Source organism: Trichechus manatus, unplaced genomic scaffold, assembly GCF_000243295.1.
Source record: "Trichechus manatus latirostris isolate Lorelei unplaced genomic scaffold, TriManLat1.0 scaffold00067, whole genome shotgun sequence".
NCBI classification, from domain to species: Eukaryota; Metazoa; Chordata; class Mammalia; order Sirenia; family Trichechidae; genus Trichechus; species Trichechus manatus.
In genome coordinates, this window is record NW_004444003.1 from 12969338 (window position 1) to 12991897 (window position 22560).

A 22560-nucleotide genomic window follows, 5' to 3' on the forward strand; every position below is an offset into this window, starting at 1 on the left:
AACACACGCAGTTCCATAATTTAGATACATCCATACTCATAATGTTCTGGTCCATGACTCAACTACCGCTGTATCTATTGCCTTAGATCAAGGGTCAGCAAGCTATGGCCCACAGGCCAAATCCAGCCTATGCTTTTAAAATAAAATTTATTGGAATACAGCCATGCTATTTTGTGTATTGTCTGTGGCTGCTTTCACGCTACAATAGCAGAGTTGAATAGTTGTGACAGAGACTGTGTGGCCCACAAAAGCTAACATATGTACTATCAGGCCCTCCACAGAGAAAGTTTGCCAACACCTGCCTTAGATTCTTAATTGCTTTCTTCTTCTAATCTTACTCTTCCAATCTACTCTCTGCATTGCCTCTAGTTAAATTCTTGAAACACTCATCATATTGCTTAAAAATCTTTAATGGATCCTAAATGCTTACAAAATACATTTTTATCTCCTAATGCAATCTGATCTCTGCTTACCTTCCCAATCCATTTTGGATAACAACTCTTCTTGTCCCCTTAATTTGGAGCTCTAGCTTCATTGCAAGTGGACTTTAAGTTTCCTGAACATATTAAGCATTTTCTTTTTTTAAATTGTACTTTAGATGAAGGTTTACAGAACAAATAGTTTCTCATTAAACAGTACACGTATTGTTTTATGACAATGGTTAACAACCCCACGATATGTCAACACTGTCCCTTCTCAACCTTGGGTTCCCTATTACCAGGTTTCCTCTCCCCTCCTGCCTTCTAGTCCTTGTCCCTGGACTGTTGGGCCCCATTAGTCTCGTTTTGTTTTATGGGGCTGTCTAATCTTTGGCTGAATGGTGAACCTCAAGAGTGACTTCATTACTAAGCTAAAAGGGTGTCCGGGGGCCATACTCTCGGGGTTTCTCCGGTCTCTGTCAGGCCAGTAACTCTGGTCCATATTAAGCATTTTCATACATTCATTCAACATCGAGAGCCTAACATGCACAAGACGCTGAGCTTAGGCACTGCATATACAAAGACTCTTTCAGTTAAAATTGAGTTGTTGAACACACACATATTTATCTCCAGTTCTGTTTCAAATTCTACTATGTGATGGCAAAAGGGGGAAAAAGTATTTACCCTCACCCTGGTGGCACATTGGTTAAGAGCTACAGCTGCTAACCAAAAGGTCGGCAGTTCAAATCCACCAGCCGCTCCTTGGAAACCCTGTGGGGCAGTTCTACTCTGTCCTATAGGGTCATTATGAGTTGGAATCGACTCAACGGCAGTGGGTAAGAGTGAAAATAGGAGAATGATAAGCAAGAGGTGTCAAGAAAATTTTGGAATGTGGAAAGTAGGTAGATGAGTGATAACTAATTTAGCAGAACAGAGAAAGCAGAAATCCTACTCCCTGCCAGGGATGGACAGCATCACAACAAAAGTATCTATCCTCACTGCAGAACTCAAAAGGCTCAGGAATTGGAACACCAACTTCTTCTGAAGGCAGGGGTATATGGGGGAGCTGAAAATGAGAGAACTGGTTTCAAGTCTGTAAAAAATGTGTTAGATGTATTCTCTCATCTTAGCAGAACAAAGGAGGTTGAAACAGAAGTTCAGAACTAAGCGACACCAGGCACAGCTAAGGCCAGAGCTAAACCATCTATATGAAAGTCTGCACCACCCGCAGTTCCAACCTTCTTCCTCTAGTTGGTTTCCAAACGTCTGCCAATCAAACTTTCGGCCCCTCAGCAGGAGATTGGAGGATCTCTTTCTGAAGAAACTGAAAACCCCGAGAAGACACTAATATAATGGAGGGTCACTCAAGAAAATGAGTGGATCCTCATATGATCACTGTACTGTTGACTAGATCCATACTACACCAAAATTTCCAATTAGCTTTTGGTGTCTCACTTTGAAATGTGAAAGGGTGTCAAAAAATTTCCAGAGACTTGAGGAAACCTCTAATATGAAAGATAGAAACCAAATCAAATGGGAAAAAAGGAACCTGGAGAAGAGAGAATATTCAAGGAATAAAGAAATTATTACTTTTTTAATCATCAAATTATAATTATCCTCAAGAGGGTAAAAGAAAATGATACATCTATGAGACAAGAAAAGAGTGCTATCAAAAATAAACCACTACATCAAAAAAGAGCTTTTATGTATGAAAAACATGATAGCAGAAATAAACACTCAATAGAAGAGTTAGAGGATTTTTGTTGTTAGGTGCTGTTTATATGAACAACTGTAATTGTTATTGTTGTTAGGTGCTGTTGAGTCAGTTCCGATTTATAGCAACTCTATGCACAACAGAACGAAACACTGCACGGTCCTGTGCCATCCTCAGAATCATTGCTATGTTTGAGTTCATTGTTGCAGCCACTGTATCAATCCATCTCATTGAGGGTCCTCTTTTTTGCTGACCTTCTACTTTACCAAGCATGGTGTCCTCTTCCAGGGACTGGTCCCTCCTGATAACATGTCCAAAGTATGTGAGACAAAGTCTCACCATCCTCACTTTCAAGGAGCACTCTGGCTGTACTTCTTCCAAGACAGACTTGTTCATTCTTCTGGCAGTCCGTGGTATATTCAAGATTCTTCATCAATACCATAATTCACAGACATCAATTCTTCTTCAGTCTTCCTTATTCATTGCCCAGCATTCACATGCATATGAGGTAATGGAAAACACCATGGCTTGGTGAGGTGGTGGAAAACACCATGGCTTGGGTCAGGGCATACCTTAGTCCTCAAAGTGACATCTTTGCTTTTTAACACTTTAAAGAGGTCTTTCGCAGCAGATTTACCCAGTGCAATACATCATTTGATTTCCTGACTGCTGCTTCCATGGGCATTGAATATAAATCCAAGTAAACTGAAATCCTTGACAACTTCAATTTTTTTTCTCCCTTTATCATGATGTTGCTTATTGATCCAGTTGTCAAGATTTTTATTTTCTTTATGCGAGGTGTAATCCCTACTGAAGGCTATAGCCTTTGATCTTCATCAGTAAGTGCTTCAGGTCCTCTTCGCTTTCAGCAAGCAAGGTTGTGTCATCTACATTATCACAGGTCGTTAATGAGTCTTCCTCCAATCCTGTTGCTGCATTCTTCTTCATATAGTCCACAAAGTTAGTGAATTATTAAAATTGTTAAAAATTAAAATCAGTAAAGTGAATTTATATTCTTATGACCTTTTGCATATTATTAACTGAGCCAGTCATATGATTTTCTTTATTATATAACATTTTCATGGTGTTAATTCAGTCAAACATAACCAGTTAACCAGTTGCTGTCAAGGTGATTCCGTCTTATGGAGACCTCATGTGTCAAAGTAGAACTGTGCTCCATCGGGTTTTCGATGGCTGATTTTTTGGAAGTAGAATGCCAGGCCATTCTTCCAAGGCACCTCTGGGTGGACTCAAGCCTCCAACTTCTTGATTAGTAGCTGTGTGTGTTAACCGTTTGCACCACCCAGGGACTTCTGGTATGTAATAAATCAATTCCATTTTCTCCCTTGGAGATATCCTTCTGGGAACTCTCCATCTTCCTGCTCCAATATAGATTGATTGCTGTCTTTGCCTTCTGCGCAGCTATCAGTCCAAGACTTTCTTTCACTATCGTCTTGGGAATTAGTTTTCCCTCTCTCCCATATTGAGTTGCTATAGTGAGAGATTCTACTGGGAAAATATTAAACGACACAGGAAGAATCAAAGGAAGATGGAAGGAATACAGAGAGTCACTATACCAAAAAGAATTGGTTGATGTTCAACCATTTCAGGAGGTAGCATATGATTAAGAACCGATGGTACTGAAGGAAGAGATCCAAACTGCACCAAAGGCATTGATGAAAAACAAGGCTCCAGGAATTGACAGAATACCAATTGAGATGTTTCAACAAACGGATGCAGCGCTGGAAGTGCTCACTCGTCTATGCCAAGAAATTTGGAAGACAGCTACCTGGCCAACCTACTGGAAGAGATGCACATTTGTACCCATTCCAAAGAAAGGTGATCCAACAGAATGTGGAAATTATCGAGCAATATCATTAATATCTCACAAACGTTAAATTTTGCTGAAGATCATTCAAAAGCAGTTGCAGCAGTACATCAACAAGGAGCTGCCAGAAATTCAAGCCGAATTCAGAAGAGGACATGGAATGAGGGATATCACTGCTGATGTCAGATGGATCCTGGCTGAAAGCAGAGAATACCAGAAAGATGTTTAGCTGTGTTTTATTGACTCTGCAAATGCATTCGACTGTGTGGATCATAACAAATTATGGACAACATTGTGAAGAACTGGAATTCCAGAACACTTAATCATGCTCATGAGGAACCTGTACATAGACTAAGAGGCAGTCATTCGAATAGAACGGGGATATACTGCGTGGTTTAAAGTCAAGAAAGGTGTGCGTCAGGGATGTATCCTTTCACCATACTTACTGAATCTATATGCTGAGCAAGTAATCCGAGAAGGTGGACTATATGAAGAAGAATGTGGCATTAGGATTGGAGAAAGGCTCATTAACAACCTGCAATATGCAGATGACATAATCTTGCTTCCTGAAAGTGAAGAGAACTTGAAGCACTTACTGATGAAGATCAAAGACTATAGCCTTCAGTATGGATTACATCTCACCATAAAGAAAGCAAAAATACTCACAACTGGACCAATAAGCAACATAATGATAAATGGAGAAAAGAATGAAGTTGTCAAGGATTTCATTTTACTTGGATCCACAATCAACGCCCACGGAAGCAGCAGTCAAGAAATCAAATGACACATTGCATTGGGCAAATCTACTGCAAAAGATCTCTTTAAAATGTTAAAAAGCAAAGATGTCACTTTAAAGATGACGGTGTGCTTGACTCAAGCCATGGTGTTTTCAATCGCCTCATATGCTTTTGAAAGCTGGACAATGCATAAGGAAGACTGAAGAATTGAAGCCTGTGAATTATGGTGTTGGTGAAGAATATCATGAATATCATGGACTGCCAGAAGAATGAACAAGTCTATCTTGGAAGAAGTACAGCCAGAATGCTCATTAGAAGCAAGGATGGCCAGACTTGTCTCACGTACTTTGGACATGTTATCAGGAGGGACCAGCTCCTGGAGAAGAACAATATGCTTGGTAGAGGGTCAGCAAAAAAGAGGAAGACGCTGAACAAGATGGATTGACACAGTGGCTGCAACAATGGCCTCAAGCATAACAACGATTGTGAGGATGGCGCAGGACGGGGCAGTGTTTCATTCTGTTGTACACAGGGTTTCTATGAGTCGGAACTGACTCGACAGGCCTAACAACAACAACCCGTACTGGAACCCCAATTTTCTTGAGTGTCACCTTTCTCTTGATTTATTCTTGAACTGTAGTGGGTCGAAGAGTGAACAGAAGTTAAGGTTGTGAACACTGAGTATAGATTATTCTTCTGTAACATCTGTTTAGGAAGGGAAGGAAGAAGAGTGGGGAAGTAGCCTTATAAGGATGTATTTAGAAATATGGAGGCAGAGACCAGAAGCAATATAGCTAAAAACAGTTGAAAGTAGTTCTTTCTAGGGAGGTGTAGAGCACAGGGCTGTTGTTTTTCATTGTAAGGCTTGTGGTGTATTATAGTTCATTAACACTCCTAGGCTTTTACCCAACTAATTTGAAAACTTATGTCTGCACAAAAACCTGCATGTGAATATAGCAGCTTGATTCATAATCATCAAAAACTGGAAGAAATCATGATGTCTTTCAATAGATGAATGGATATTATTTGATGATAATACATGTACTCATGGAATATTATTTGATGATAAAAAAGAAATGAGCTATCAAGCCACAAAAAGACATGGATAAATCTTAAATGCATACTGCTAAGTGAAAGAAGAGAGTCTGAAAAAGCTACATACTATATGATCCCAATTATATGACATTCTGGAAATGGTAAAGCTACAGAGACAGTGAACAAATCAATGGTTACTAAGGGTTGGGGGGTGCAGTGGGATTTTTAGAGCTGTGAAACTATTTTGTATGATGCCATAATGGTGAATGCAAGACATTAAGCATTTGTCAACCCATAAAACTTTACCACAGAGTAAACATGAATTTAAAAATTATTTAAAAAATCATTTAGGACGTAGAAGATCCCAGGATGGAACACAGAATATGACAAAAGAATCCAAATGAATTACAAACGTGTAAAACAACCTCATTGAAGATTGGGGTAGGACAACACGGTGTTGACCTAAGTAACTTTGCAAACGAGTAGAGTCTGTAACACTAAAGGAAAAAGGAACTATATATACATAAGTATTGTACTCTAGTTGATAAACTTGGTTCCCATAGGGGTATGGGTTAACAATTCTGATACTCCTACACATATATACTGGAAATTAACAATTAAGTAAATGGATGGCAAATGCGAGCCAGGTTTTTCACTTGGAGTGGGAGATTACTAATAAGCATGGGGAGGTGACTAGAATGATGCATGTAGCAATGGAATAGAGATGGAGACATCAGTATAAACTCATGTTTAGTTTAATAGGACTCATACAGAAATATTTGTAGATATGTGTAAACGCATGGGTTGGAATCAACTTGATGGCAACTAACAAGATAACAACATGTGTAAATACACAGGTTAGTATACAAACATATACATCCTTGCTCTGTCAGCTGAGAGCGCTTAGAAGCAACAACACCCAGTAGCAACGGGCACAACTAGTGCCCAGATCTTGGTTTCTAATACCATTCTCCAATAAAAGGAACCAGGGCTACGTGGAAAAATGGCTGATTCTAGGACTGGGACAGGAAATATACAAGATGAGCCTGGAGTATCTTGAAGTGCCAGAAATTACTAAGAAAGCAGTCAAAACACGGACGCATGCATGCATGCACGCACGCGCGCGCGCGTGCGCGCACACACACGCACACACGATGAGGAATGTCAAAAGGATACAGGAGCCAACTGAAAAGTTTCCAGTAGCCAAAGCTGAAAAAATTTGAGCAACAAAATAAAGCAGTACTGGCTTATAATTCAGAGTATAAAATATTCATGAGTCCGTACTGATAGAAATAAATGATTACATAAATAAATGGGGGTACATAGACAAATCTTCTCTGCAGAAGAATTCCAAATAATTTATGCATTCTGTCCTTAAGGACAAGAGGTCGTGCCATCACTCCTGTCTTTGCCTTGCAATTGTCTGGAAAGCCCTCCTCCTGCCTTTCCAGCTGGCAAATCCCTACTCATCCTCCAAGACCTACCATAAAACACCTCTTCTTAATTGCCATCTCAGACTCCCCACCCCAAAAACACCTGCTCAGTCATCTATGGTGTCTCATTCATTAAATTTATTGAGAATTTATTGTGTACCAGACAAATGCTAGATTCTGGGGCTAGAGATGATAGCAATGTCTCTAACCCCAGAGAGCTCAGTCTAATGACATACCTATTTTAGCACCTTTCATCTTGCATTGTTTTTGCTTTTCTCTCTGAATAGACGATGAATTCTTTAGAGAGCAAGTTCTATTATCTTATTCACGTTTACATTCCCAGTACTGAAGACATTACTATATGTAGTAATTGACAACTGCAATCAAGAACTCAATTATCTCAGTTTAAACAAGGACTACTTACAGGCAAACCAAACCATGAGAAAATAGTCTGTAAGATTTTATACTAATAGTGATTTTTAATTATCTGCAGAATTTTTTCCCCAGTGTTGGACTATATTACACACATTTTGGACAGCAGACAGACTGCATCAGCAAAGAATGAATTCAGCTTCAAGCAAAAGTGGAACCACCTTACAGTGGTTCAGCCCAGGTCCGTTATAGCAGCCCACTGAACTGACAAAAGCCTTTCCCCTCCACCATCCTGGGCATGTTGGTTAATCACCTCAAGTTATTTCACTAAATGGTTGCCGTGGCTCTAGTATCACATCCATGTTGCAGGCAGGGAAAAGAGAAAGGGTAGTGCATCTGCTCCCTGTAATCAGGAAAGCAAAAAAACATTTCTAGAAACTACCCACATGTTGCTACTTACAGTTCATTGGCTGAGAAAATTCCCCATGGCCACCCCTGGCTCCAGGTAAGAATTTAGTTTTTCCAGCCTTTAAAACAGAGGTATAAAATAAAGGACTTTGGGAACAGGGGTTGGGATATGCGTGCCTGCCAGTCTACCTCTTTGGCTCCCTGCCCCCACCCCCATCCCCCAAATATAAATCATCCTTCCTACACATACACTAAAGAGCACTTGTCTCGTCTCTATAGGAGACAACTCTACAAGTCTCTTCCAGTTATTGATTCCAGTCTGAAATCTCTGGGTGAAATGCAGTTTTCCCCATCAGGTTCATATGGGCCCCTACGTGGTTCACTAACCTACAGCTAAAAAAGACAAGTTATCTACCCTCAACACACGACCTAACACACAAAGGCAGATGGGATCAGGATAACCACACATTCCATGCTTAAGTAAACAAAAAGATCTTACACTTACATCGCCTTTAAGCTTAGAAATGTCCTTGTTAACACCTGGTTCCTGGTGCTCTGCCCAGTTCCTTCTCACTTACCTTAATGGCTGTTGCCCTATGGCAATTAAAAACCATAATTTGAAGTGGAAACGTAATACCTTTAATTCCATTTTTGCAAGGCTCCAATCTTCACCCCTGCTAAGGCTGCTGCTGGGCCCTTTGGTTTAGTTTCAGTTATGGTTGGTTTTCCCAAACCAAGACTGTAAATCTTGGGACTCTCCATCAGCTTAGGTTACAAATTGCAAGCTTCTCTTTGTTGTTAGTTGCCATCAAGTCTGCTCCAGCTCATGGTGACTTCATGCTCAACAGAACAAAATGCTGCCCGGTCCCACATCATCCTCACTATAGCTGGTGTCTGAGACCAGTGTTGCAGCAACTGTTAATTTTGAACGCCTTCCACCCTAGGGAGCTCATCTTCCAGCACTATATTGGGCAATATTCTGTTTTGATCCATAGGTTTTCATCAGCTAAGTTTTGGAAGTAGACTGCCAGGCCTTCCTTCCTAGTCTTAGCCTGGGCCAGTTACTAGTTGCTATTGAGATTCTGACTCGTAATGACCACATGTGTGTCAGAGGAGAACTATACTCAATAGGATTTTCAATTGATTTTTCAGAAGCAGATTGCCAGGTCATTCTTCCAAGGCGCCTCTGAGTGGACTTGAACCTCCAACCTTTTGGTTAGCAAATAAGTGAACAGTTTGCACTACCCAGGGACTCCATCTTGTTGAAATCTGTTCATCATGGGTGACCCTGCTGGTAGTTGAAATACTGAGTATCATAGCAACATGCAAGCCACCACAATACAACAGACAGGTTGTAGAAGGGTATCTTAGGCAAGGCTCTATTTTCTTCTTCACTCTGCTTTCAAATCAGTGTCATCTAATCTGATTTTATCCCTCTTTGCATGGCTTTGCAGTTTGCACTTAACACTTAGCATGTGTCACTGCCTTCCATGTACAATTTATTGAATTCCCCTAACAATCCTAAGAGGTAGTTATGATTATTATTTCCATTTTCAGATGAGGTACCCGAGCTACATGGTCACACAATGAATAGGTGGTGGAACCAAGGATTTGAACCCAGGCAGGCTGGCACCAAAACCTGTGCCACTACAACTGCCTAAGAAGTCACCAACCCATGCCAACATTCTCTAGTTTCTCTATTATTTCCCTTAACGCCAGTCTGGTCCGAATTCCAAAGGACAACAGGCAAATGTTTCACCAGCAAATAACTACGTTCACCAATTTTACAGCATAGGATACTTGGGTCCTTGCTAATCCTGTCCTAACTCCTTCATCCTTTGGTATATGTCATTTGCAATTCCAGACATCAAATTGTTTGTTCATCAGGGTTCTTAGCTGCAAATGGGAGAACTCACGGTAGCTTGTTCAAGCAGAAAAGGAATTTATAAAACATTAGATAGCAAACAGCATCTCCAGACAGGCCAGGGTCAAGCTTAGGGGTTTTAAACAATCCCAAACCATTCTAGAAACTGCTCCACAAAGACTGCCCTGCCACAGACACCAAACACACACCAAAGATAAATCCCACTACTGGATGCCAAGGTGTCTGCCACTGCCACCCAAATGCTAGACAACACTGTGCCTATTCTTGCCACAAACTGCAAAAACAGACTCTTCACCAAGTTCTATTCCAACCTGAAGTACATGCTCCTGCCTCAGCTGCAAGAGTCTCTATCTTAGGGAGGTGGAGCTGATATGAGAAATTCCCAGAAAGGATTTTCAGAAGATCCTTCGGTGGTGGGTGGGGAGGAAGGGAGCACCAAGAATGAAGTCTACTACACCAAATATTTCTATTTTAGGTTAATATTGAAAATGTCAAATTTCTCAAGCACGAAGATTTTTAGGAATTATTCCAGTTATTAAAAATTAATTCAAATAATGTACTAAATGATTAATGCACCTATGTATAATTTGACAAATAACAAAGAAATTGAGGAGAAAGTCACTAAGTTGTGCCCATGCCAGTAAACACCACAGTAGTGTAAGTCACTTGCATTTCTCCTGTTGATCATGAGAATGTCAGGAAAAAAACCATCTAAATGCACATAAACAATATTATGAAGCATAAAAATAACACAAGTACTAAGGGCAGTGTGCAATTTATACCTTAAGAACATTAAAGTTTATACAAATGAAACTGACACATCATAATATTCAGCGTACCACATTTAGACATTTATAAGCCCAAATGTGGTATCCATATTAACATTCATACACTTAATTCCACAGGTTAAACAGTCCAAGTTCTAGGGCTGCTTTTGATTCTTACATCCTGCGAAAGTTCAACTATGTAATTCTTTCGCCGTATACTCTTTAACCCAAACTTATTTTATAGAATATTCACACCTTTTATCACAAAACTTGGGTATTAATTCGATTCAGTAAATAATACCACAAAAGATAAAACGTTATTCTTTTATTTATGTTAAATAAAAACATGAGAAAATCCTTTTTTAAAAAGGGTCAGAATATTCCTTATGTCTCCAAACCAAGTCCAGGGATGCAAAGAAATGCTGAGTTCTTTCCCTCCCCTTAAGGATCACAATATGCTTTCATATTGTTATAAACTAGAGACAACACAGATACATGTCCTTCAGTTGTCATTTCAGGGAACTCGTGCAGTCTGATATCTGGGCAAGCAAGGAACAGAACACAGGCACAAGTATATTCTGGAAATACCTCCTGTTCTGGCAATGAACCTCAGTACCAAATATTTTTCTTTTTTGTGGTCCTGCTAAATTTTTAAACTATACATACCACCGCATTTCAATGGTACAATTTTTGCACAACTGCAGAATTATATTAACTGGCAGTACTGTTTAAGTAGCTGAATTTTATAAAATTTAAAATTACATATGCGTAACACTATTGCAAAATTTTGCCAGCAGAAATATGACCCCAAGGAACTGCCATTTCCAAAACATAATTGGGCACACATTTACAATGCACCTGCTAGGTACTGAATTAATGTCATTTCTGATCTACACTAAAGACTATGCTTGAATTGCTGAAAGCAAAATGCTAGATTCATGATTTCTACACCCATTTAACCCCTAAATTCATCACAAACCCTAGTCTGACTTAGTTTAATGGCAAATGATTCATCCAAACAGGCTGTGGTAGGCTCACAATTCTTCAATCTTAGTTCAGGTGGTAAAGTTTTTCTACAACTGGAGTCAGTAAGAATTTCTCTGTTAGAGAAAGCAGACATTTTCACCTTTGGCAGACTGCCAAGATGCTTTATTATGGAATTTACGAAGCTACAGTTTAGTAACTTGCAGATTTAAAAAAAAAAAAAAAAAGAAGAATGAAAGGAAAAAAAGCAAAGGATAACTTAATGCAACCCCATGTCCCAGAACTTTCTAGTTTTTAGTGCAAGAAATGCTGTATCAATGAAACACTTGAGAATTAACCATGAAAGCCTAGGAAAAAAATATAATCAACTCAGAAACGGTAATAAAAAAAGAGAAACAACCAGAGAGGCACACAGATTTTTTTTTTTTTTAAAGGATTTTTATACTATATTAAAAAACCACAAAATAAAAAAGGAATCAATCAACGTGTATCTTAGAAGTCCTTCCAAGGGTCTCAGAACCCAACAGCCACAGAGGCTGCCGCCTTTTTCTTCTTTGCTCAGCCTGTAGCTCATTTAAGGATCATCAGAGGTGACTCGTGTTCTAGGTTTTTAAGATCAAACTTGTTCCGCCAAATCCAAGACCCTGAATTTATCCAAATTGTAGAAACATGCTTTCACCACCCGTCCACCAAAATACCTCCCATTCAGATCAACAACAGCTAAAAGGCAAACAAAAAGACAGTTAGTTAATACAGGTATCCTATTAGACATTACAGGAACATATTTTAATTATAAAGGTTAAGATAAAAATTCAACTTTTTTATTCTTAATATTTAGCTGTACAATTTACCTTTAATTGCTGATTCAACCCTCTCAAATTCCAAAAATATTCGTACTGCTTCATCATCAGGGGCACCAGGAATCTGGAAAAGAATTGCAAGTATAATGGGGTAGCTATCATTTGAGATACCACCGAATGTAAGTTTTCTACCTTAAATGATTTCTGTCAGAGTAAGTATTCCAATTATCATCATATATGGCCAAGCAGCAGTCAATTCTTGTTACTGCTGTTGCAGGACAGGACTGTATTAGTATTTACCATTGTTGCCTTTTACTCTTGCCTTTCAGTGTCTTCCTTTACTTTATGTTGTGCTGACTTCCCCCATATTGTGTATTATCTCTCCCTTCACAAAAGTAAATACATGTCTACCATCTAGTTAGTGGTCCTCCCACCTCCATCCCTGGTAACCATCAAAGAATGTTTCTGTGTGAAAACCTTTCCTTGAGTTTTTATAATAGTCTCACACCATATTTTGTCCTTTTGTGACTGACTTACTTCACTCAGCATAATGTCCTCCAGGTTCATCTATGTTATGAGATGTTTCCGGGATTCACTGTTATTCTTTAACATTGTGTAATATTCCATTGTGTGTATGTACGACAGTTTGTTTATCCATTCACCCACTGAAAAGCACTTAAGTTGTTTCCAGCTTTTTGCTACTGTAAATAATGCTGCAATGAACATGGGTGTGCATGTCTATTCATGTCATGGCTCTAGTTTCTTTAGGATATATACCTAGGAGTGGTATTGCTGGATCATATGGTATTTCTATTTCTAGCTTTTTGAGGATGCGCCATATTGTCTTCCATAGTGATTATACCATTTTGCAATCCCACCAGCAGTGTATGAGAGTTCCAACTGCCCTACAGCCTCACAAGCATTTGTTGTTTTGTGTTACTTTCATCAGTGCCATTATTACCTGTTTAAGATGTTATCTCATTGTAGTTTTGATTTACAATCTTGCTTTCATGTATTTGTTGGCTGCCTGTTTGTCTTCTTTGGTGAAATGTCTGTTCATCTCCTTTGCCCATTGTTTTTTTTTCAAAAACTTAGATTTTTCTTTTTATTGTACCTTAGGTGAAGGTTTACAGAGCAAATAGTTTCTCATTCAACATCAGCACACATACTGTTTTATGACATTGATTAACAACCCCATGACACGTCAACACACTCTCTTCTAGACCTCAGAGGACTTTTTTTTTGGTGAAAATATAGGTAGCCAAAGATATACCATTTGAAAAATTTCTATACATACAATTCAGTGACATCAATTATATTCTTCCAGTTGTGCTGCTATTCTCACTATCCTTTTCCAAATTATTCCATCACCACTGTATTCAACTCACTGTCCCCCCGGCTTTCCATCAAACCTTTTGAGTTGCTGTTGTCAGTTTGATCTCACATACTTTTTTTTTTTTTAACTTTAGATGAAGGTTTACAGAACAAAACGGTTTCTCATTAAACAGTTAGTACACATATTGCCCTATGACAATGGTTAACAACACCACGACTTGTCGACCCTGTCCCTTCTCAACCTTGGGTTCCCTATCACCAGCTTTACTGTTTCCTTCTGGCTTCTAGTCCTTGTCCCTAGACTGCTATGCCTCATTAGTCCCATTTTGTTTTATGTGCCTTTGCCCATTTTTTAATTGGTTTGTTTCTTTTTTTGGTGTTGAGTTGTTGGGAGTTTTCTATAAATTTTAGAGATTAGACCCTTGTCAAGTATGTCATAGCCAAAAATTTTTTTCCTGGTCTGTGGGTTCTCTTTTTACTCTTCTGGAAAAGTCTTTTTTTTTCCCTCACTTTTTTCTGTTTTTATTCAGCATGATACTTCTGAGATTCATCCATGTTACATATCTGTAGTTCATTCTCTTTTTATTTTATTGTTTATTGATGTAGTTTAAATGAAGTTTACATTTCAAGTTAAGTCTCCCATACAAAAATTTATACATACATCATTATGTGACCCTAACTGTTCTCCCTATACTGTGACAGCACACTCCTCCTTTCCACCCCGGATTTCCCATGTCCATTCAACCAGCTCCTAACCCTCTCTGCCTTCTTATCTCACCTCCAGACAGAAGCTGCCTGTTTAGTCTCTTGTATCTACTTGAGCTAAGAAGCACACTCCTCACGAGTATCACTTTATACCCCAAAGTCCAGTCCAATCCCTGTCTAAATGCTGGCTTCGGAAACTGTTTTAGTTCTGGGCTGATACAGAATCCAGGGGACATGCTATCTGGGATTCCTCCAGTCTCATTTAGACCACTAAGTCTAGTCTTCTTACTAGAATTTGAGTTTTGCACCCCACCTTTGTCCTGCTCAATCAGGTTCTCTCTGTTGTGTTCCCTGTCAGGGCTGTCACTGGCGGTAGCCAGGCACCATCTAGTTCTTCTGGTCTCAGGCTGACAGTCTCTGGTTTATGTGGCCCTTTCTGTCTCTTGGACTAATACTTTCCTTGTGTCTCTGGTGTTCTTCACTTTCCATTACTCCAGGTGGTTCGGACCAATTGATGCATCTTAGATGGCCGCCTGCAAGCTTTTAAGACCCCAAACACCACGCACCGAAGTAGGATGCAGAACACTTTCTTAATAAGCTTTGTTATGCCAACTGACCTAGATATCCCCTGAAAGCATGGTCCCCAGACTCCCACCCCTGCTACTCTGTTCCTCACAGTGTTTGTATTCAGCAAACTTCTTAGCTTTCATTTAGTCCAGCTGTGTTGACCCTGTAGTGTGTGCTGTCCTTCCCTTCACCTGAGATAATTCTAATCTACTATCTAGTTAATAAATAAACCTCACCCTCCCTCCCCACTCTCGTAAACATCAAAGAATGTTTTCTTCTGTGTTTAAACCTTTTCTTGTGTTCTTGTAATAGTGGTCTTATACAGTATTTGTCCTTCTATGACAGAGAAATTCACTCAGCATAATGCCTTCCAGATTCTTCCATGTTGTTTCATGGCTTCATCATTGTTATCATTGCATAGTATTCCACTGTGTGGATATACCAGAATTTGTTTACCCATTCGTCCGTTCATGGGCACCTAGGTTGTTTCCATCTTTTTGCTATTGTGAACAGTGCTACAATGAACATGGGTGTGCATCTATCTATTCGTGTGACGGCTCTTATTTCTCTAGGATATATTCCAAGGAGCGGGATAGCTGGATCATATGGTACTTCTATTTCTAGCTTTTTAAGAAAGCACCAAATCGATTTCCAAAGTGGCTGTACCATTTTACATTCCCACTAACAGTGTAGAAGTGTTCCAGTCTCTCCACAACCTCTCCAGCATTTATTATTTTGTGTTTTCTGGATTAATGCTACCCTTGTTGGGGTAAGATGATATCTCATTGTAGTTTTGATCTGCATTTCTCTAATGGCTAATGATCCTGAGAATTTCTTCATGTGTCTGTTAGCCACTTAAGTTATCTTCTTTGGCGAAGTGCCTGTTCATATCCTTTGCCCATTTTTTAATTGGGTTATTTGTCCTTTTGTTGTTGAGGTTTTGCAGTATCTTGTAGACTTTAGAGATTAGACACTGATCAGATTTGTCATAGCCAAAATTTTTTTCCAAGTCTGTATGTTGTCTTTTGACTCTTTTGGTGAAGTCTTTTGATGAACATAAGTGTTTGACTTTTACATGCACCCAGTTATCTAGTCTCTCTTCTGGTGCTTGCGCATTGTTACTTATGGTTCGTATTGTGTTTATGCCATGTATGAGAGCTCCTAGCATTGTCCCTATTTTTTCTTCCATGATCTTTATCGTTTTCAATTTTATATTTAACTCTTTGATCCATTTTTAGTTAGTTTTTGTGCATGGTGTGAGGTATGGGTCTTGTTTTCAGTTTTTTGCACATGGATATCAAGTTCTGTCAGCACCATTTGTTAAAGAGACTGTCTTTTTCCGAATTAATGGACTTTGGGCCTTTATCAAATATCAGCTGCTCATAAGTGGATGATGGATTTATGTCTGGATTCTCAATTCTGTTGCATTCGTCTACGTATCTGTTGTTGTACCAATACCAGGCTGTTTTGACTACTGTGGCGGTATAATAGGTTCTAAAATCGGGTAGTGTGAGGCCTCCCACTTAGTTCTTCTTCTTGAGTAATGCTTTACTTATTCGGGCCTCTTCCCTTTCCATATCAAGTTGGTGATTTGTTTCTCCATCTCATTAAAAAATGCTGTTGAAAGTTGATCAGGATTGCATTGTATCTGTGTATCTCTTTGGGTACTACAGACATTTTCACAATGTTGAGTCTTCCTATCCATGAGCAAGGTATGTTTTTCCACTTACGCAGGTCTCTTTTGGTTTCTTGCAGTAGTGTCTTATAGTTTTCATTATATAGGTCTTTTACATCTCTGGTTGGATTTATTCCTAAGTATTTTATCTTCTTGGGGGCTACTGTAAATGGTATTGATTCGGTGATTTCCTCTTCGAGGTTCTCTTTGTTGATGTAAAGGAATCCAACTGATTTTTGTATGTTTATCTTGTATCCTGAAACTTTGCTGAAATCTTCTAAATTAGTTCCAGCAGTTTTCTTGTGGATTCTTTGGAGTTTTCTGTGTATAGATCATATCATCTGCAACTAGAGGTACTTTTACTTCTTCCCTACCAATTTGGATGCGATTTACTTCTGTTTCTAGCCTAACTGCTCTGGCTAGGACCTCCAGAACAATGTTGAGTAAGAGTGGTGATAAAGGGAATCTTTGTCTGGTTCCCATTCTCGAGGTGAATGCTTTCAAAGTCTCTCCACTTAGCATGATGTTGGCTGTTGGCTTTGTATAAATGGCCTTAATTACACTGAGGAATTTCCCTTCTATTCCTATTTTGTTCAGAGTTTTTATCATGAATAGGTGTTGGACTTTATCAAATGCCTTTTGTGCAGCAATTGATAACATCATGTGGTTCTTGTCTTTTGTTTTATTTATGTGATGGATTACACGGATTCTTTTTCTAATGTTGAACTATCCTTGCATACCTGGTATAAATCCCACTTGATCGTGGTGAATTATTTTTTTCATATGTTGCTGAATTCTGTTGAGGATTTTTGCGTCAATGTTCATGAGGGATATTGGTCTGTAATTTTCTTTTTTTGTGGTATCTTTACCTGGTTTTGTTATCATGGTTATGCTAGCTTCACAGAATGAGTTTGGGAGTACTCCATCCTTTTCTATGCTCTGAAATACTTTCAGTAGTAGTGGTGTTAACTCTTCTCTAAAAGTTTAGTAGAATTCTCCAGTGAAGCCATCTGGGCAAGGGCTTTTTTGGGGGAGTTTTTCAATTACCTTTTCAATCTCTTCTTTTGTTATGGGTTTATTTAGTTGTTCTACCTCTGTTTGTGTTAGTTTAGGTAGGTAATGAGCTTCTAGAAATTTGTCCATTTCCTCTAGGTTTTCAAATTTGTTAGAGTACAATTTTTCACAGTATTCTGTTATGATTCTTTTAATTTCAGTTGGGTTTGTTGTGATACCATCCATCTCATTTCTTATACGGGTTATCTGCTTCCTCTTCTGTTTTTGTCAGTTTGGCCAATGGTTTATCAATTTTGTTGATCTTTTCAAAGAAACAGCTTTTGGTCTTGTTCACTCTTTCAACTGTTTTTCTATGCTCTATTTCATTTAATTCTGCTCTAATTCTTATTATTTCCTTTCTTCTGGCACCTGAGGGCTACATTTGTTGCTCTCTTTCTACTTCTTCCAGTTGTAGGGTTAATGTTTCGATTATGGCCCTTTCTTCTTTTCAGATATGTGCATTTATTGCTATAAACTGACCTCTGAGCACTGCTTTTGCTGTGTCTCAAAGGTTCTCATAGGATTTACTTTCATTCTCATTTGATTCTATGAATTTCTTTATTCCATCCTTAATTTCTTCTATAACCCAGTTGTCTTTGACCAAGGTGTTGTTTAGTTTCCATGTGTTTGATTTTTTTCCTTGCTTTTTCTGTTACTGATTTCTACTTTTATGGCTTTATGGTCAGAAAAGTTGCTTTGTAATATTTCAATGCTTTGGATTTTTTTAAGGCTTACTTTATGGTCTAATACGTGGTCTATTCTGGAGAATGTTCCGTGTGCATTGGAAAAGAAAGTATACTTGGCTGCTGTTGGGTGGAGTGTTCGGTATATGTCTATGAGATCAAGTTGGTTGACTGTAGCATTTAGATCTTACGTGTCTTTGTTGAGCTTCCTTCTGGATGTTCTGTCCTTCACCGAAAAGTGGTGTGCTGAAGTCTCCTATTAGTATTGCGGAGCTGTCTACCTCTCTTTTCAATGCTGTCAGAGTTTGTTTCATGTATTTTGGAGCCCTGTCGTTGCGTGCGTAAATATTTATTATAGTTATGTCCTCCTGGCGTACTGACCCTTTAATCATTATATAGTGTCCTTCCTTTTCCTTTGTGGTGGACTGTACTTTAAAGTCTACTTTGTCCGAGATTACTATTTCCACTCCTGCTCTTTTTTGAGTGTTGTTTGCTTGATATATATTTTTTTTATCCTTTGAGTGAGTCTGTCTTTAAGTCTAAGGTGTGTCTCTTGTAGGCAGCATATAGACATACCGTGTTCTTTTATCCAATCTTCCACTCTGTGTCTTTACTGGTGCATTTAGTCCATTTACATTCAGCGTAATTATTGATAGATATGAGTTTAGTGCTGTCATTCTGATGCTTTTCTTTGTGCGTTGTCCAGTTTCTTTGTTGCACTTAATTTTTTGTGCTGAGTCATTTTTATGTATTTTTTTTTCATCTTTTTCACTGCTGTTGATTTTGTGTTTGCTGAGTCTTCATATTTTTCTAGCTTTTTATTCTGACTTGTAGCATTGTTAGTTTCCTTTGTGGTTACCTTAATATTTACCCCTATTCTTCTGTGTTTATAACAGTCTTTTATTTCTTTATATCGCCTTGACTTCCCCTCCATATGAAAAATCTAGGCCTACATTTTTTAAGTCCCTCTTTTGTTTTAATGTTGTCATCTTTTACATATTGACATCTGCTCCCCTATTTTCAGTGTTTTAGCTTTGGTTTATTTTTGTGACTTCCGTATCTGGGTTGATATCTCGTTGGTCTGTCCTGTGTTCTAGTCGTGGGTTGTTATCTGATGTTACTGATTTTCTAACTGGAGGGCTCTCTTTAGTATTTCTTGTAATTTTGGTTTGGTTTTTGCAAATTCTCTAAACTTCTGTTTATCTGGAAATGCCCTAACTTCGCCATCATATTTGAGAGACAGTTTTGCTGGATATATAATTCTTGGCTGGCAATTTTTTTCCTTCAAGGCTTTATATATGTCATCCCGTTGCCTTCTTGCCTGCATGGTTTCTGCTGAGTAGTCTGAGCTCAGTCTTATTGACTCTCCTTTGTAGATGACTTTTCGTTTCTCCCTAGCCGCTCTTAAAATTCTCTCTGGTTTTGGCAAGTTTGATTATAATATGTCTTGGTGACTTTCTTCTGGGATCTACCTTATGTGGGGTTCGATAAGCATCTTGGATAGATATCTTCTCATCTTTCACGATACCAGGGAAGTTTTCTGCCAACAAATCTTCAACAATTCTCTCTTTATTTTCTGTTATCCCCCCTGTTCTGGTGCTCCAATCGTAGGTTATTCCTCTTGATAGAATTCCACATAATTCTTAGGGTTTCTTCATTATTTGAAATCCTTTTATCTGATTTTTCTCAAGTAAGTTGGTGTCAAGTGCTTTATCTTCAACCTCATTAATTCTGACTTCATTGCCTCAATTCTGTTCCTATGACTTTCTACTGAGTTGTCTAATTCTGTCATTTTATTGTTAATCTTCTGGATTTCTGATTGCTGTCTATGGATTCTAGCAGCCTGTCAAATTTGTCATTTTGCTCTTCTCTTTTCAATTTCCTCTATTTATTGTTCTATGTTTTGCTTAATTTACTTCCTAATCTCCTGAAAGTTCTGTATATTAATCTTTTGTATTCTGCCTCCGTTAATTCCAAGAAATTTCCCTCCTCTGGAAAATTTCTAGATTCTTTATTTTGGGAGCTTTCTAAAGCCACCACGGACTGTCTCTTTATGTGACTAGATACTGGCTGTTGTCTCCAAGCCATCAGTAAGTTATTATGTTTACTTATTTTATGTTTGCTTACAGTGTCCTAGCTTCTTGTTTTGTTTCGCTATGCCCAGATAGGTTGCTAGTGTGAGCTTCTTTGATTACTGGCACTTTTGAAGCTGTAATGTCCTATCACCAGGTGGTTAGATTTGTTACTAGGCATTTGAGCTGAGGAGTCCACCCACTCCTCCTATATGGATTCAGCTCGAGTGCTCAGGTGGATAGCCACCAACTGTGCGGTGCAGGCTCTCACCTACTGTCGCAGACAGGCATAGGTGGAGCCACCAGTCCTCAGGCCCCTGATGTGGGTAGGTAAACATCCTGCTTAATGGGTGGTGTCAAATGTCACTAACCTGCCACTTCACAGCTGAAATAGCTGAAGTTAGACTTCAGACATATACCCTGTTGTACTGTGGTAATGAGGGTCTACGCTGTTGAAATGGGCCCACACGAGTCTATGCAAAGGGAAAGGTACTCAAAGTCCATGGATCCCTTATGCCTGTGCCTAAGCAAAGGAGCTGTGCCTACCCTGTGTTCCTGGCTTAGGGGAGCCGGCAGTTTATTTTCTGCCCCCAAGGCAGGGAGAATGGCTCAGGGCATGTGACGGATCCTACTTCCAGCCCAGGGGTCTCAGCAATTGCTGAAGCTGGTCCAGGACCCAGTGCACAGTAGGGAACGGGGAGGTTAATAGGAGAGAGGTTTTTCCCTAAGGGGAGTGTTTTCGATCTGTGTGTTAGGCCGGATGCAAGTACTTATCTTTCGCCAGTCGAGGGCTGCTTCTCACTGGTTCTGGATGGCCGAGTAGACTCTCTTCCCGAGCACCGCTGCTTCCCTGCCTCACCGCTCACCCATGAGCTGCCAGGCCTGAAGGGCTCAGGCTCTCGCCAGGTCAGGCAACTCCTTGCTGCTTCCGAACCACCTCCCCCTGCCACTCAGTCTGGTTCCTCAACTTTTCCTTTGATGTTCAGGGCTCTTAGATTGTCATATATAATCGATTCACTTGTTTTTTTGGGTCTTTGTTGTAAGAGGGTCCACCGGGAGCGCCTGAATACTCCACCATCTTGGCCCTGCCTCATCTTCTGGAAGTCTTGATGAGCCTAAGTATTTTATTTTCAGGAGGTCCCAATCATCTAGTTTATCTTCTGCTGTTTGTGCTTTTTTAGTTACAGTTGCTAGTCTATTTATGCCATAAATTAAGGCTCCTAGGTTTGTCCCCTTTTTTTTTTTTTCCTATGATCTTTATGGTTTTGGGTTTCACATTTAGGTCTTTAATTCATCTCGAGTCAGTTTTTGTGTATGGTGTGAGGTGTGGATCCTGTTTCATTTTTCTGCAAATGGATATCCAGTTTTGCTGGCACCATTTGATAAAGACTAACTACCTCTTTCCCATTTAATAGATTTCGACCGTTTGTCAAAGACAAGCTGTCCATAGGTGGATGGTTTTACCTCTAGGTTCTCAATTCTGTTCTATGTCTCTACTGTGGTACCAGTACCAGGCTGTTTTGACTACCATGGCTATAGTAGATCGAGAGTGTGAGACCTCCTACTTTGTTGTTCTTCTTCAGTAATGCTTTACTTATCCACGGCCCGTCTCCTTTCCATATGAAGTTGGTGATTAATTTTTCCACTTCATTAAAGAGTATTTTTTAAATTTTGATTGGGACTGCATTATATCTCTAGATCGCTTTGGGTAGTATTGTCATTTTCACAATGTTAAGTCTTTCTATCCATGAGCATAATATGTTTTTTATTTATGCAGGTCTCTGGGTTTCTTGCAGCAGTTTTTTTGTAGTTTTCTTTGTTTAAATCCTTTTCGTCCCTAAACCCAAACTCGTTGCCATCAAGTTGACTCCAACTCATAGCAACTCTATAGGACACAGCAGAACTGGCTCGTACGGTTTCCAAGGTGTGGCTGGTGGATTCGAACTGCTGACCTTTTTGGTTAGCAGCCTTTACGCTTAATCACTGCACCACCAGGACTCCCTAGTTAGGTTTATTGCCAAGTATTTTATCTTTTGGGGGGCTATTGTAAATGGTACTATTTTCCCGATTTCCTTTTCAGAGTTTGCT

General features: G+C 39.2%; 1 protein-coding gene across 3 annotated transcripts in view; it reads right to left on the reverse strand.

Annotated features, from left to right (window-relative positions):
- Positions 1–9299: 9299 nt before the first annotated feature.
- Positions 9300–22560, reverse strand: part of RBM17 (RNA binding motif protein 17) — a 47844-nt gene continuing 34583 nt past the window's right edge. Inside the window, exons 10-11 of one of the 3 annotated variants that reach the window (XM_023734407.1) lie at positions 12434–12506; positions 9300–12302 (exon numbers count right to left, since the gene is read on the reverse strand). In XM_023734407.1, coding sequence (XP_023590175.1) covers positions 12199–12302; positions 12434–12506 — 177 coding nt within the window. In that variant the 3' untranslated portion in view covers positions 9300–12198. The remainder of the gene's footprint in view (positions 12303–12433; positions 12507–22560) is intronic. The other 2 variants (XM_004379713.2, XM_023734406.1) reach the window with 2 other exon arrangements.